Source organism: Corvus cornix, chromosome 13 (genome assembly GCF_000738735.6).
Source record: "Corvus cornix cornix isolate S_Up_H32 chromosome 13, ASM73873v5, whole genome shotgun sequence".
In the NCBI taxonomy this organism is placed as follows: domain Eukaryota; kingdom Metazoa; phylum Chordata; class Aves; order Passeriformes; family Corvidae; genus Corvus; species Corvus cornix.
In genome coordinates, this window is record NC_046343.1 from 15,944,829 (window position 1) to 15,961,397 (window position 16,569).

At 44.5% G+C, this 16,569-nt stretch overlaps 1 protein-coding gene across 6 annotated transcripts in view; it reads left to right on the top strand.

Moving 5' to 3' along the window:
* The window catches only part of LOC104693535 (rho GTPase-activating protein 7-like), a 52,996-nt gene that overhangs the window by 27,792 nt on the left and 8,635 nt on the right, over positions 1 to 16,569 (top strand). For 5 of the 6 annotated variants that reach the window (XR_005603042.1, XM_010406225.4, XM_039559496.1 and 2 more), the window contains exons 2-9: positions 4,482 to 4,553; positions 6,010 to 6,091; positions 7,451 to 7,514; positions 8,712 to 10,063; positions 10,423 to 10,593; positions 11,306 to 11,465; positions 12,823 to 13,021; positions 14,705 to 14,921. Coding sequence is in view for 5 of the 6 variants with exons in the window: in XM_010406225.4 (XP_010404527.3) it covers positions 4,482 to 4,553; positions 6,010 to 6,091; positions 7,451 to 7,514; positions 8,712 to 10,063; positions 10,423 to 10,593; positions 11,306 to 11,465; positions 12,823 to 13,021; positions 14,705 to 14,921 (2,317 nt within the window). In the remaining variant the exon portion in view is untranslated. The remainder of the gene's footprint in view (positions 1 to 4,481; positions 4,554 to 6,009; positions 6,092 to 7,450; positions 7,515 to 8,711; positions 10,064 to 10,422; positions 10,594 to 11,305; positions 11,466 to 12,822; positions 13,022 to 14,704; positions 14,922 to 16,569) is intronic. The other variant, XM_010406229.4, reaches the window with a different exon arrangement.

A 16,569-nucleotide genomic window follows, 5' to 3' on the forward strand; every position in this document is an offset into this window, starting at 1 on the left:
ATCATGTCCCAACTCTCTTTTTAGGTAAAAGGATATAATGTAAATAAAAACAGTTATTAAAAATCCTGTCACAGGTAAAATGCAGTTCTGAACGCCCTCCAGAAGTCAGAGTTCTAGCACAGCAAATGCATTTTTCACAGGGTGTGTATAAAATGAAGTGCCTCATTAGCAGCTGTAAGTCACAGGGAAGTTACATCAATTCTTATAGCCCTAGGAAGATGCACAAACCAGAAAGACGCGATGGGAAACTCATCATTTGATCTTGAAACAGAACCTGAAAACCCCTTGTCGCTTCCACCACTGCCAGCACAAGCAGGAATGACAGGATCTAAGTCAGTGCGTAAAGGACCTGTCAGTTCACAGCCCACGGCTCGTGAGCTGTAGGAAAAATGTGTGGCAGAGTTTGATGTGTGGATGCCAAGCATGCACGGGGCCTGCTGACTCCAGCTCTGGAGAGGCTGAGGGGGGTGCCAGCCTGGGATTGTCAGTGACAGGAGGAGGCAGCAGCATTTCCCCATGAGGTACAGTTGTCCCTGCTGTGGCACATCAAGTGGGGACCCTGGGCACCTGCTTGTCTGTGGCTGTTGAGGAGGATTACTGCCATTTAGAGAAAAAAAAAGGTCTTCCTGTATAATGACAGAGGTTGGGAAAGAGCAAAATCCTTTGGATTTTTTTCTGTTTCTCTACAGAATGATGCAATGTGCAGTCAAAGCGAGGAGTCGGTCCTACCCTGTGATCTGTTCTCCTGTCTGCACGAGTGTGGCTCTGGGCTGGGCATGTTGAGAAATCCTTTCTTTGCCACAAGTACCACACTTGCATCCTACAGAAAAGGGGACAAGGAGGATCCTGCAGTAACTCATGCAGGAGTGCTGCAAACAGCAAAAAAACCTCTCCAACTGTTCTTCTTCCTGCCATGGTTTTGGAAGGCGTTCAGACTTAAACACAGATCCCTTTAAGTAGTGAAGTCCTGATCAGCGTGTGATTCCTACCTGTTGAAACTGGAAAACTGGTTTGGAGGGAGATAGAAGTAATGTGTGTACCATTGGTTTTAAAAATCTGTTTAAAAATTGCTTTGAAATACTGAAACAATGAGACAACTCTTTTAGGAAGCGGTACATTTAGGTAAAGGTCTCACAGTAGGCTGAGCTCCCTGGCCTGGGCAGGCAGGTGCATGTTCCCACATCTGTCCCTGCATGTACCCACCACTGCCTGTGTCCTGCCACTGGAACCTAGCAGAACATGTGGTAGCCGATTCAGAAAGCTAAAACTTCATAAATCTCATCTTGCCAAACGAAAGTGACTGATTTCCTGCCAGTTTGGCTGACAGGACCTGCTGGCATAGGCTCGGGCTGTCAGTGAGGAAGGGTAGGAACTCGCAGCTGGGGGAAGGAGGAGGTCTCCTGCTTTGGCAGGAACTGAAAGTCACACTGCATCCTGGCAGCGAGGTTCACTGTGCTGATGCTTTCAAACAGAAATTGATATCCTCCCATTTTATTCAGAGTATTTATTTAAAGTACAGTTTGACATTCTTCTTTAGCTGAAGTTTGTGATCACCTCATAGTAAGGCTGACTGGCCTGTTTGATACCAGCTGTCACTGGTTTTGGTTGCTGCCTCTGCCTTGTTGTTAGGAAAGTGCTGCTTCTGGTGAGGAAAACATCTCAGAGACAATGCCCAAATCTCAGCACAGATGTCTTTTCTTTATTGCAAACGATCTGGTTAACACTGATGTTCATTCTGATAGGGACTTAATTCACGCTGTAGCATCTGGTTTTCAAGTACCTGACGAGTGTGGGCCCTGCAGTCTGCAAACAGGACAGTGCTCAGATGGGGGGACACAGTTTTTTAGCCCAAGTGGCTGCAGGAGAGGTGTCACAGCCCAGCTGATGAGGTGCTGGGGCTCCAGGGAGAAGGGAGCAATGGGGAAGGGGGCAGCAGCCGTGGAGGGCGGCTGTGCTGGGGCTGCTGGGACGGGCAGGCTGGGCACAGCCACGACTCAGTGCTGTTTGCAGGGGGACTGGACTGAGCCTTCAGCACAGAACGTACCTGTGGGACATGGTACAGCCAAAGGGTGGCACAGGCTGTGTACTCTGTGCTGTTTCTCATAAACATCTGCTAGTAACCTACCACCTGTAGCCCATGGGGAAATAGCTGGCTTGGCATGGAAAAGTTGCTGCCAGCCTCTAATCTAGGAATATTAAGCTTTGCAGGATTTTTTTTTTTTTTTTTTCATCTGCTTAATTATGAAATCAGTTCAGGAGAGGGAGGTGACACATTTAGGTTGCTCTGCTATTTCAGTCGTGCAGATAGCACCCAAAGATGTCAAAAAGTTGCCATCCACTCGTCTATCCCAGGTTGCTCCAAGCCCTGTCCAGCCTGGTCTTGGACACTTCCAGGGATGGGGCAGCCACACCTTCTTTGGGCAACCTGTGCCGGGGCCTCACCACCCTCCCAGGGAAGAATTTCTTCCTAATATCCAATCCAAACATGCCTTGTGATTGTGCAAAGGTATGTTAGAAGGCCTGAAGATTTAAATCAACAAAGAAAATTCCCCCAGCTCCTTTGTCCTTGTTCTATGGAAGAGGCCATCTATAAGTGTGACAATGTCTTTGTATTTTCAGTCATATTCATTGAAAATATCCTCACTAGATGCCAAATATTTTTCTGCCTTATCTTTGTGTTCTTTTTTGCATCACTGTTCATGGCTTGGTTTGGTCTAAAAATGCAGTTGTGCTTTTAACATGCTGGGAACTGGGGAAGCTTCAGCCCCTACAGAGTCCCTGTCTGAGCTCAGGATTGTTGTACACAGGCTCTGGCTGAGTAGGCTGAGGTCTGGAATGAGGACAGCTACAGTTTCTCCACAGCTGAGGTGGCTGAGTGAATCTACTGGGTTTTTCTAAATGAAAATCGCTTTGTCTTTGTGAAGAATTTTGGTGTTAGACTGGTCATCCTCCTGGCTCTTTTCTACAAGTAGCTTTTCTTTCCTTTTTTTGCTCTGTGAGTACAGTGCTTGTCTTTTTTGTCTCCTCTCTTGGTATTCAGTACATGCTGTGTTGTGGTAAAGATTATGATAAATTATGGCACTAAGTATAGCAATAAATATAGGCATAGTGTATATAGGCTATTGTAGAAGAAATTAGTTTCTGTTCTGCAGTGTGAAAAAAGACTCATCCATCTGTTTTGTGTAAAAATATCCTGGTCTTCCTGTGATATCACTTTATTCTCAGATGAAAAAGCCATACAGTTTTGTGCAGGGAAGCCTGTGTTAGAATGGCATTGTCCAATTTGACCAAGTGATAATGGAAACCATTTGAAGTTTTAAAGTAGAAAAATAAAATCATGGAAGTTTTATGATTTTTTTGGTTAGTGTCTTCAGTCTGTTGCACTGATGACTTGCAACTGAGAAGTCTGAGCAAAGCAAGCAGTGAATTTGAACAGGTATGTGTGTGAAGTGCCTTGGAATCCTAATCTGTGAGTGTATGTGTAAAGAAAATAGTTTTAAGGAACAGCTCTGTTCCTCTGGCCTATCATGCTACACTTTAAGATGCTTTAAAAACATTTCTCTCTAGTGAACACACTGGATTTTAAGGTAGCTCAAAAATGTTCTTTTCAAAGAAGTCTTTGCCTTTAGGTTTCTGTCTGGTGTAACATGAGCTGGGGTGCACACAAACCTGCAGAAAGTGTACATGAGAGGCCTCTCCTCTTCCACAGACCCAGACATTTCTAGTGTTGGCAGAGATTAGAGCCTGAAGCCATGTACTCATGCTGACCTGCCTGTGCTTTTGAGGAGTCTTGTATTGTATGATTCTGTGAGGTTGTGTTCTGCTCTGCTCCTGTGGGAATGTCACAGAACTGGCCACAGGCCTTTACCAGTTGTCACAAAGTGAGCAGTTAGTTCTTGACATCTGCTGTGCTGCAGTGGCTGCCAAGTTGCGTAGGTAGTTGGCAAGGAAATAAATATTGATAGACCTTAGCAACAGGTACTCCTGAGAACTCTTGTTCTGGGAATGCTTAGGCTGTGTCCAGTGTTATTAAAGTTGTGAGAGCATTTTGAGTTTATTTATAGGATTTGTTGGTGTCTTATCACCATCTCTCAGCACTGGAATGCACAAATAGGCTTTGCTGTGTGAGGGCACAGATGTGTGTCCTACAGCCTGCTCTGGTGACTCATTCCAACCTGTAGCAGATGTTCCACTGCCCCCAGCTCAGGGATAGCTGGTTTACGCTGATGTGTGACATCCCAAGTGTGTGCTCATATCTATTTCTCTTCTTTGCTTGCTTATCTGTTGTATGGTGGAATGACTATTGCAGAGCTATGTGTGTGTAAGTGCATCGGATGCAAGAATTTATTCCTTTTTAGCAATATCCTAACAAAGCATTAACATACAGGATTCTCAGAGAATGTCCAGGTGAAATTATCTTATCCTGTGAAAGGTGACTCTGGTGAGCACTGTCCATGAACAATTGTGTGTTCTCATTGCAGAAATTGAAGCCAGAGAAGCCTGCGACTGGCTGAGAGCTGCTGGATTTCCCCAGTATGCTCAGCTGTTTGAAGGTATGATCACAAAGACTTGTCAAGCAGCTGACATGGAATTCGAGTGGAATTGTTCACATAAATAATATATTTCAGAACCTGACATTTTTGATGGAAGCACTTCCAAATTCTGCTATATCTTCATGAAAACCTGTAGAAAAATAGTGACCTGGTGTGTTTTCTTGCAGAAGGGACATCTCAGCAGGGACTCAGTAGAATTCTATAAAGGACCAAATCTTCCCTGGTTTTCTTTTCCTATTGTTAGACTGTAACTCAGTCAAATTTCTGCTTTTGTTATTTTTAGTTGCTTATAATTTTTTCAAGCTCTTTTTCTTGGAGTGCTGGAAGTGATCTTTCCAACCACTGATGGCAACCCAAACTCCTCTGAGGCTCTCCAGCCTGTGGTCTGAGATTGCTTTATTGGAGTTTTGAAAAAGAATGTTGGAAAAATCATCTTGCAATCATAAGTGTTTAGAGGAAATACTCAGCAGCAGTCAGCCAGTCAAAAATGCAATTTCAGCATGTTTTCATGTTGTTATAACTACAAACAGTGCTTATTTCTTGGGGGGAGGTATGGATTTGCTGAGAACTTGTGTAATTTTTCAGGCCACACTCGTGCATATATCTTAAAACTGTTTTTCTTTAAAATGTGTTTTTTGTTACAAACATTGAAAGTAAAAAAAGCCAATCTATTTTTCAGAAAGATTTTATCAAAGGACTACAGTTGAAAGAGCAGCATTAACTGCGCTCATTCCCACCTCCCCCAGTCACTGCAAAATTGAAAATTTGAAGTCAAGCCATAGAGCTGGATTTGAAAGCTGTATTTCATGAAACCTACTGTCCCTGGAAATGCTTCCTGTCTGCCTACAGCAGATTTTATTCTGTAATCTGTTTGTTGGAAATGTGCATTGCCATGCTTCTGGAAAATGAATCCTCTGCATTACCTCGCTGTTCATGCAGTGTCCTGACCTGGCTAGGAAAATTAAGCTTATAGAATAAGCTAAGACAATACATATGGATCTCAATGGTTCCCTCACCTGCAAGGCTAAACCTCAGGAGCTGAAACATTGAACTCTTCAGCTTCCAGCCCAGCATGATGTGTCAGGCTCACTACAGCTCAGAGAGTGTATGTCATGCGCTGCATTGCACCTCACCATGACAAAGGCTCATGGAAAATAATCCCGGTTTTTTATTGTATTTATCAATCTTATGTTTCTTGTCTATGGCACTTGGTGACTGCAAGCTCCTGGAAATACAGAAGTGCTTGTCCACCTGTAATAACAGCAGCAAGCAGATCCCTACATTTATTCTCCCACTTGCTCTAAGGAACTGATCCTCACTTGCTGGAAGGATGTTTGCATGAACGTACAGTTATAGAAATAGAATTAGTTTCATTTCACCTATGATCAATAAGTTGCAAAATTGAAAGTCTTTGCAATTACAACTCAGATTTCAGATTCAACTTCTTTGTTCACAGATATGCAGTTTCCCATTGATGTAAAAACTGTAAGGAGAGATCATGAATTTTTAGATGGAGATGCGATTGAGTCACTGTTCAGGTAAACATTAATAATGAATCATCTTTAATACTCCCAGGCCCCACAGTTCTTTGTCAGTCATCTTCTCATGCCTTTGTTTTTGTCAGAGACTAAGAGTCACCAATGTTGTGACTGGAGGAAATCACTTAAGCACACAGTTTAGTATCACTGAAGTTGGTTGTTTTAAGAAGTAAAAGGTAAAGTAAGCATGTGTCTGCACTTCTTCTTCATCCAAGCTCTCAGGGGTGTTACACTGAGCATTAAATATCTTTTTTGTAATGTGAAATGTCTTCAAGCTGATAAAAAATAACCAGTTCCCTGCAAGCATGGCAGGATGCTTTCTAGGATGACATATAATGAAATGGAGTGGAGGAATTTCCTCCAACTTCTGTTCCAGCAGATAGGCAGAAAAAAATTATCTGCATGAGATCTGTTCTGTTTTCTGAATATTTTTCGAGTGAGAAGCAAAGGTATTGATTTGAAGTTATTGCTTTGCCACAGCTGTTCAGAGCACACAAGTGACCTGCATTGTCAGTACCAAGTCAGACTCACGGCCCTTTGGAATTTCCCCATGGAAGAGTGCCAGGGTAGTGTAAGGCTTTTGCTTCACTTGGTGCTGCAGTTGCCTTCTCATTATGAGATTGTTTAGCAGAGTTTCTTTAGCAGAAATTATGATTTCTAACACTTAGGGCACTGGAAAGTTCGTCTCCTAGTGAGGTGTTCTGGTCCTTTTCTGTCCTGTCAGGTCACCTGAATTCCAGCTCTGCCTGTACCAGAGCACCAAGAGGAGTTGTTCACACACACATCTCTAAAGAACAGCAGATATTAGAGAACTTCGGGTATATTTTATTTCTTGGTATGACTTCTATCTTGAGTGCTCCTTGGAGACTCTCCGTGTGCCTCCTGTTGATGCCACCCATTGTTTGACAATTAAGTGATTGACTAGTTTGGGACCTTATTGATTGCACAAGCTTTAATTAAAATGATAGATAATACAGTACTTCCAGGGATACAGGTTAACATCTTGAATTTTTAATTTTTCTTTTTCAAGAAGCCTACACAGAGTTTCATTTATTTTCAAAATCTTAACATGATATTTTTCACAATCATTGAAGCTAATAATATGATTTTTTAATTAAATGATTGATTATTGTTGTCTTCTCCAGTTTTAAGATGGCAGAACTGGAAGTATGAACATCATGGGGTGGTTATTGGTGCTGGTTTGGGGACCAATGTATGGGAGCCTCTAACAGAATGTCAGTGCTTGACACCAGTAATGAAGACTCCGTGGTAGAAGATCACAACTAGTTTGGTGCATGTTTGTTTTCAAGAAATAAAATAGTTGAAATTTAAAACTCCTGGTTTTTTTCTATACCCTAGAAGGTTGAACACACTGAACAAGTATGCATCAATGAAAGTGGAAATAAGCCGTGATAGGAAACGGGTATGTTTGTAACAGTTCCTGTTCTAATTAAAGATGTGTTTAGCTATTGTATCAAACACTGGGGTTTAAAAGTGCATGAAGGATTAGCAATTTCTGAACTTTCTATTCTATTCCATCCTGCAAAGCTCTGCTATTTGCATTTTATGTTGAGGAACATAAATGCAAGGATGGAGATTGAAACGACATAATGTTTGAAACTTTGCAAGGTAGATTAGGGGTGGCTTTTGAAACACTTTTAAAATTTGACTTAGTACGTTACTGTCCTACAGTTGCCCCAAAGCCCCATCTCAACATGACTATCATTGCTCTCCTAAGTAGTTTCCCACTTTATTTAAATGCTGAAAGCTCACTCCTATTGACTCAACAAAGAAATAAATGGGCAATGCAAATGTTCAGCAAATACAAGCTGGGTAGGTTTTAGCTGTGCTGTCTTTGGCTCTGCCACAAAAATGCTGCAGCTAAATCAGAGTGGTAGCCACAGCTTGGCTGGGCAACACCAGGCCTGCAAAGCCTCTGAGGTACCAACTGCAGGACTAGCAAGAAAATAATGCCTTCTTCTGGAAAAAATGTCTGGGTTTTTGAGAGTTCTGCTCTGTCATTAGGGAAGAGTGGGGCAAGAGAGCCCACAGGGAAGAGACAGGTGGCTCCCATCTCTCTAGTGTTTTGCTGTCTCTGTGTTCCCTCAGAGTGGGGACAATCCAGCAAAGGGGGCACCTGGGGCAGGTGGCAAGGGAGGCTGAGGGCTTCAAAAGGTGCTACAAGTATTGATGCTGCCACAGTCCCACAGCTAAACACCCCTTTACCTGAAAATGGATGAGTTTTGGTCACAGAAGCGTGAGAGTGTTTGATTTGATTGGCTTTAGGAGAGGCCATCTAAACCCAGTACAATTATCTTTCAATACCCTTGGATTTGCCACAAATCAGGATTTTTCCACCTTAGATCAAATCTGTCACCTTTTCCTGTGGTAAACTTCCCAGATTTGTCAGCATGCTTGGGAGTCATTAGTCAGTATGTTTTTCAACTCTCTCAGGCCAGACGTTCAGTGACTGAATGGTCACATTTCCATATGTTGGTCTTGGGGGTTTTGGAAGTTGGCAGAAAATTTAAGTCTCCTTTTTATGTTAAATTGGTTTTTGTAATTTATAATTTGCCTAACTTTGCCCTTGAACTGTTTTTGGTTTTTTTCTCCTTCTAAGAGTGATGACTCTGAAGATGATGAACCCTGTGCAATAAGTGACAGATGGGCTTATGAGAGGTGCAGTCAGCGGTGGTCTCGCATCGAGAGCCTGGCAGATTTTCCAGCAGAGGAAGGGGCTGGTGCCTCCACCCCAGGCAGCCCAATATTGAAGATCATCGACAACGAGGACAGTGTCTTTCTGGATCATGGTGATAAGCATGATGTGTCCTCAATTCACAGCACCAGCAGTGCTGACAGTGACGTTGTTAACTCCCAAAAACCTTTTGAAGATGTGGAAAACAGCACAAGTTCCTCAAGATGTTCCTCAGTTAAGGTACCTTCACTGGACTCTGCTTTTAGTTGTTCTCCTCCCCTCAGTGAATTTTTAAATATCACCAGTGAGGAGAAGCTTTTGGATAAGTCACCATCTAAAAAGAGGAAGAGCCTTCTAAAGAAAATGGAGAAGCTGCACTTAAGGAGCTGCAACTTAAGGAGTGGTCAGTCAAAGGCCAAACCCATAATAAGTGAACCTGTTCTTCTGGAAGGACTTAATGAAGAAAAGATGAAGATGCTGAACTGTGTAAATATTTCTGACCTTTCTGGCATCCGAACAAAGAGCAATTCTTCCTTTTCCCCCCAGAGCTGCAATAGCAGCAATCAGTCTGCAAATAGCAGCACAGGGAGCACTCCAAGTCCTGTTATAAAACCAGGCAGCCCCTGTGAAGGAAGGGGGACGTATGCAGAGCACATGGACTCCAGCAAGCTCTTGCTGGGGAATGATCTATCTCAGCAAAACCTAAAAAATGACATAATGTTACAAAAGAACCAGATGTTTCAAATTCCACAAGGCCATAAACCTGGCACTTTCCCCACAGTACTTACAGATAGCTCCCTGTCTCCAGCAGACAACTCTTCTGTTAACTGGAGAACTGGGAGTTTCCATGGGTGCAGGAGGAGCCGGAGCAGGAGCGGTTCCAAGGACCCCAGAGCCCTCAGGAGTCCCCTGTCGGGCGGGGATAACAGGCGGAGCGTGTATGACAACATGCCCAACATTGACCTGGAGACTTTGGAGGCAGCACAAGTTGGTGACGACGATGTGTTCTCAGAACTGAACAGTGTCATAGCAGATGTCAATGGTCTCAAAAAGTTGGTTGATCAGTGGACAGAGAAGTTCTCAGATGATAGGGATTCTGACTTTGCCAGTGACTTGACCTCTTTGTATCCACCTTCCCCTAAAGAAAGCTCTCTTGAAACAGAGGGCTCAGAAGACAAGACAGCAGGGGAGGCTGAGGGAGAGAGCAGCTGTGGCCTGGGCAAGGAGATTGGTTCTGCAGACCTGACTTACATCACAGACTCTAAAAAGACCAACAGGTCAGCCATCCTTGGGTTTGCCTTTGATTCTGTCCACTCGGAATATAATTGCATTGCCAGACCAAAGTATTCTAAAGTCTGTCCTAGGTAGCAGGGTGTGCACTGCTGGGGGCAGGTACCGCTCCACAGGTACCAACATCTGACCTCTGCTGAAAGTAGGACACTCGTAATCTGCATGACCACTCAGGCACTGGAATCCGGGAAACAGTTTGTATTGCCAGAGGCCCTTCTGGATGGGAAGTACCTTGTTTAAGTGCAACTAACTGCAGGTCATTTAGAGTCTTAGGTGCTTCACCAATGCAGGTAGAAAACAGGGGTGGTGGAGATGGTTCTAAGCTTAAACAATATTTATCCCATAGGCATGGGAAGCAACACTGGTCTGTGGAAGAGAGCATGAACCTGGAAAGCCTTTCCCTCCAGACTGATGGCCAGTCAGCTGCCCAGCTGGCCCGCACACAAAAGCTGGCACTGTTGAAGCTCACAGCTTTAATGGACAGATATTCCCCTTCCAGTAAGCAGGGCTGGAACTGGTAAGTTGTCTGCTATTAAAGCAACCTGAGCTGGACAGAGAGGAGTTGATGTAAGCATGTGAATTTCCTTGTCTGCCTACATTGCACATGTTCAAGATGAAGAATTTCATCCTATTAAATTGCTGGCAGCTTCAGGGTTATTTCCATGGCTCCAGGATTTCCTCTGCTGTGGGCTGCACTTTGGGCCCTTGCTGGTGGTCGTGCTGTTACTGATTTTAAGGCACATCGTAGTTTCTCTTTAAATTTGCCCAATTGCAGGGCTTTGTCAGAAGGCCTTTGCAGGGTATGTGGGGCCTGAGGGGAGAGTTGGCTGGACTGAGAATCCAGCCCTTCAAGCTCTGAGTGTCTGTTTGAACTAAACCAGTGACAAATTCAGACACTCGGAGGACTTACATACATCAGTCAGCATTTTGTGATAGGGAGCTGGTACTTGAATATAGAAAGAATGAAAAAACCCTCCAGTGTCATAAAGGGATGGAATGTATTTCCCATGAGGATGCTTTATTAAAGTTAATTTCAGCAATGAAATGAGGAAGTCATCCCTGTAATTGCCTTTGCTGATCTTCTCTCCCTCCTGATGCTGTGTGTACAGGTATGTGGCAGAATTTGGGGTTGTGACAAGGTACAGCTCAACCCTTTCTGGTGAGTGTAAAGCAGGAGGTGGGATGTGCTGGCCCGCTAGTAAGCTGCATGTACTGGTTTTTGTTTCCAGGACCATACCAAAGTTCATTAAAAAACCAAAAGCCTCAGACTACAAGGACAAAAACGTGTTTGGGGTTCCTTTACTTCTGAATGTGCAGCGAACAAGCCACCCCCTGCCCAATGGCATCCTGCAAGCCCTGGAGTATCTGAGAAGCCACTTTCTTGACCAGGTATGAACTCAAGACAGCCCAGGGCAGCTCTGGGCCATGAACAGATCTGCTCCAGGGAACCAGACTCTGTTTCTAACTTTTGTGAAGGACTTTCTTGCCCCCTAAGGCTCTGAATAGGCAGAAAGGTGTAGGTCTGAGCTGGCGGCCTGCAGGGAAATACCAGTGCTGATTCCCTCTAGGAATGCCTTTAGCCCTGTACTGTATTTTTGTGCCTTCCCTCACTGAAACCCTCTGCAGTCAGGTCTCTTGGTGCAGGCAGTCAGGCTGTCTTTGCCTGGGGAGGTGTCATGTCTCTGCTCCCTAAGGAGGCAAATCTGCCAGACAATGTCATTGTTCCCTCTGTTCTGTGGCTGCTGGTAGTGCCAGAGCTAATGTGAAAATTAATCCTGTTTCAGCTGAAATGCACCACTAAGCAGAGAGGAAACATTACAGCAGTGCTTCTAACAACTCTTTCTGGATCTCAGCTCTATTTATCCCCTAAGTGGAGATGGCAGTGGACGTGTGTGCTGCATATGGTATTTCCACAGCATAGCTGCAGAAATGGAGGACCTTGTGACATGAGACATATTAGTTAAAGAGAGGACTTTTTTTCCTGTGCTTTGCCACTGTCTAGTTCTGTAATATCACGCCAAAATGCAAAAGTGTGTGAGTTCTGTGAAGTGACAGTGCAAGTGTTTTTCATTTTGAGGTTATGGTATCCACTCAGTTCACATAAATAAACCAAAGAGTGTAAATACTGTCTCAGTAGCACAGAGTAAAGCTGTCACCAGAAGCTTTGGTGGGGTCGAGCTCATGGGAAACTCCTAAATCTCACTTTTGTCTGAAACTCAATTGACAATCACATTAAAAAGAAAATCAAAGTTTCCCTCAAAATGGCAGCTGCCCTTTGCCAGCCTGTGGAAGGATCAGATGCATCAGATGTACCAGGTGTTACAAGGAGCCATGTGGATCTCACAGTCAGTTTGTGTGAGCCAGCACTCGATGTATGTTTGTGTTTGGTGGACACACATTGACGAATTTGAAACTTGGAGTTGCCATGCGTAAACACAGCCTGCCAAAGAAAATGGACATATGTCAGTGGTAGTGATTTTAAAAGGCAAAATGAGTACTTTTGAATTAAATAAAAGCCAAACAAACATGAAAATTGGTATGTCACAGCCAGTTCTGTGGGCATCAGGCATGGTTTGCCTCGGAGAAATGTCCTTGTGGCTTCTGATGATACAAAAGTATTTTGGTGTTCAATCCCACTGCCATAGAATATTTGCTATTATAGGGAAGGTAAAGGATCACTTATTTGTCAGAAGTTTGATTCTTGATGGCTCCTCTCTTTGTCTCTAATAATTTCTTTTACCCACAGGTTGGCCTGTTCCGAAAATCTGGTGTTAAATCCAGGATTCTGTCTTTAAGAGAAATGAATGAAACCAACCCAAACAATGTCTGTTACGAAGGGCAGTCAGCATTTGACGTGGCAGATATGGTGAAGCAGTATTTCCGAGACCTTCCTGAGCCTATATTTACTAGCAGGCTCTGTGAATCCTTCCTCCACATCTACCAATGTAGGTACCAAAACCTCATCTGAATATCTTAATATTCAGCTGTGCAGTGGCCAGACTAGGCCTAGTGCCATGTCCCCCTGTAGTCAGAGGAGACAAGTCAGGCAGGACGTTTCTGACAAGATGAGTTCATTGTGGCTCTGGACTTGAGAGCTTCCCATCTGCATCCTGTGAAGCAGCTGGTTCTCTTTCTTGAAGGATGAGTGTAGTGAAGTGCTGCAGCAGCCCCCTTAAACTGTGTTTTTAAACAGTCATTTCCGTATGCAAAATAAAGAAATAACCTGGTCCCCTTGTTCACAGCATGGCAAAGCTCGTTGAGTGAGAAATCCTGTTATATTGATGACATTTCTTTATTAAGGTGCCCAAGAACAGCTGCTGTGAAACAGTGAAGAAATACCAGCTGCTTTCTGCTTGTGCTTCACTGTTACTGTCCTTGAGACTCAACCCAAAAAAGGAAACATGAAGCTGAAATACCACATTTATTACAGTTTAAACAGGTTCTATCTCCTGTGCTTTACCCTCAAGGAATTCACTTTCAAAAAGTAGATGGGTCAGGGAAAGAACTTGAAGTAGGGCTAATAATGTTCTTAGGACAGGCAAGTTTCTTCTGCTTTTGAGAAAAGGTTTTGAAAGGCAGAGTGTCAGCTTTCTGAGAGGACTGGCTTTGCAGCCTAACCTGTGTGACTTTTACTGACATAGGTCAACGAGCAGCTGCTGTCTTGTGTATGGTGTGGGTTCATGAAAGTCCAGTTGGGTTTTATTTCATCACCTGTCAGGGCTTTAAAATTTTGTCTGAAAATTATTTATTTGTTTGAAGCAAGTTTTCTTTTTGCATTCACAAATCCTCCTCTGTAAGGAGGTCCACAATTCCCATGTCCAAAGTATGTATAACAGTTTTCCTCCAATTATTGTAATCTGGCCACTGTCCACCTCCTGTCTCTTGTTTTGGGAAAGAAACAGCAAATGCCCAAATTCCACTCACCCCACTCACCCCACTCACCCATCTTCTGCCAGATTGACTGGAGGCAGTGCACAGATTAAATTACTCTTTTGGAGATAGGAATTGTGCTGCTTTCACCAAGAAGTGTGTTCTGTGTCTTCTACATATGTGCTTCTACCTGAAGGGAAGAGATATTCTACTCTTTGCAGTGGTGTTAATTGGAGAAATCCTTGTGGTGGGGATGTGTGGCAGGATGAACCAGACTCAGTCTCCTGCAGGAGCTGTTTGGGCAGACAGTCTCACTGGGGGTTAGTGTGAATTAAAATCTGTTGGCAAAACACTGGTCTCTGAATTGAGTTACCTGAGAGCATCTGTTCTGTTCTTGCTTGAAGCTGAAAGGAAAAGACAGTAGAGCAGCTACCTGCTCCAAAGTATCACTGCAGAGTAATATTTTATGGGGAGACAGGCCCTTATTTGGATTGTAACTCAGTTCAGATTAGTTCATTAGCATGGTGTTCAAGATAAATTGCAAGTCAGGCAGCAGCATCCCTGGGTGTGAACATGCACTTGACAGGCAGTAGGAGAAATGGGACATGTTTGATGGGATAATAGCCTTTCCTTGTCTGCTGTGAGCTTGGGACAAGGAAGTGGATGAACCTACAAGCTCAGTGCCCTGATTGGGACCCTGCTGATGGATGCTCCTTGTGCAAGTCACACTTGATTTTTGTCATTGTTCTTGTTTCCAGACGTGCCAAAGGATGAGCAGTTTCAGGCTGTCCAGGCTGCTATTCTCCTTCTCCCAAAGGAAAACCGAGAAGCTTTGAAAATCCTCCTGTTCTTCCTGCGAGATGTGGTGGCTTTTGTTGAGGAAAACCAGATGACCCCAACCAACATTGCTGTCTGTCTTGCACCTTCTTTGTTTCACCTCAACACTCTGAGGCGGGACAGCTCCTCCTCAACCAGGTATTGGCATCTTGATGCTGGTACTGCAGCTGTCCACAGTGTTCCTTGCTGGAGCAATGCTTTCTGTAGCTGGCCTAGGCTCAGTATCTGATTTTGAGGGGGAAACAGACTGTGTGTGCCTTGGGGTCTGCCTTAGATCTGGTTGCTCAGGTGCAGCAGGAGCTCTCTGCGGCTGCTACTGCCCAATGCAGAGGGCAGTGGTAAGGCCCCATTGCCATACTCCTGACCAGTCTGTGTGTGTCCCTCGCCACTGCTGTGCTCCCCTGGTTGCCCAGGGGCCCAGCATGTGGCCCACTGCTTGCATAAAGTGGCATTGGCCATTGGAAATGTGCTCCTGCACTGGCAACCTGAGCCCAGGTGCAGCCTTCAGGCCCTGCAGATACCTGGCAGATTGAAGCAGCTACTGGCACTGGTTCTGCTGGGTGATAAGGGGATCATTCCTGCCAAGTCGAGCCATGGGGATTCTGTAAATTTATCTTAATAAGTAAAAGTATCTGGGTTGCATAACATCCCCTGTTTGTACGTGCAGGGAGGAAGGTGCCCTTGAGCCAAAGTAGACAAATAATCTCCGAAAGCATTCATGCCTTATCTGGCCTCCTGAGGCAGGGCTGTTTGCTCTGCTCATGCTCCTGGGCTGTGGACAGATGGGTCAGGGCAGGAGAGCACAGCTGGCTGTGCGGGAAGCATTGTGCTCCTGACAGCGTGGCGAGCTGAACAGCTCACCTGGGGATCTACAGGGGAGGACCAGTCCCAAAGCAGCTGTCAGATGAGCTGTTGGCATCTTTCAGGCTCTGGATAGCACGGGGAAGGGAAAGAAAACCAAGGATTTTCTTTTGAATGTCGTAAAACAGCAGAAAATGCCTCAGGCATCCCTGTGCTGAGCTGGCACATGGCGAGGGAGCCACAGGGCCACTGCGAGGGCACCTGGGGATGCGATGGAGTGGCAGCAGCAGCAGGTCCTGCTGGATTGCTGTGCTGTTTGAGCTCCTGGGAGCTACACTCTGGGAGTTGCTTTACATCAACACTGCTCTGAAATGTTAGGACCAAAGATAGCAATGGAGTTTTCTCTTTGTTGTCAGTGTTTGGGAGCCAGGATGCTTTGAAGCTTTAGCTCTGCTGTAACTGTGCATTAATGCCTTGGTGCAGGGTTCCCACTTCAAAGGGTACAAGCTGACAGGTCTGACTCTAAGGAGCAGCACTGAGGACTATTATCTTCCACCCAATTTTCAAGCCGTTTGGCAGAAATGCACATAGATAAAAGTTTCAGAAGCCAGGACTAATGATGTAATACCATGAGCATGAATTAAAAGAGGGGACTGTTTTTGAAATGTGTTGGGTGTGGTTTGGGCCAAAGGATTTTAAAGGTTCTACATGGGCTTTGCAGTTATCAAAGGAGCTTGATATTGAAAGTTACACACAAATAAGTTTGGGGTCATTGTTGTCCTTGGCCAAGTGTGTGATTATGTGTTTGGGGAATAAATTCCTTGACTTGCCTTTCTTGGGTGTCTATTACTACTGGTCAGTAGTGCCCTGGACACCTTTGGGATGTGCTGGGAGGGAATTCTCGCGGCGGACTTTCTGCAGTCACATAGCGTTAGCCCTGCATGGCACAGACAGGTCCTTCAGTGCAGTGTGTTTGTGTGTGGTT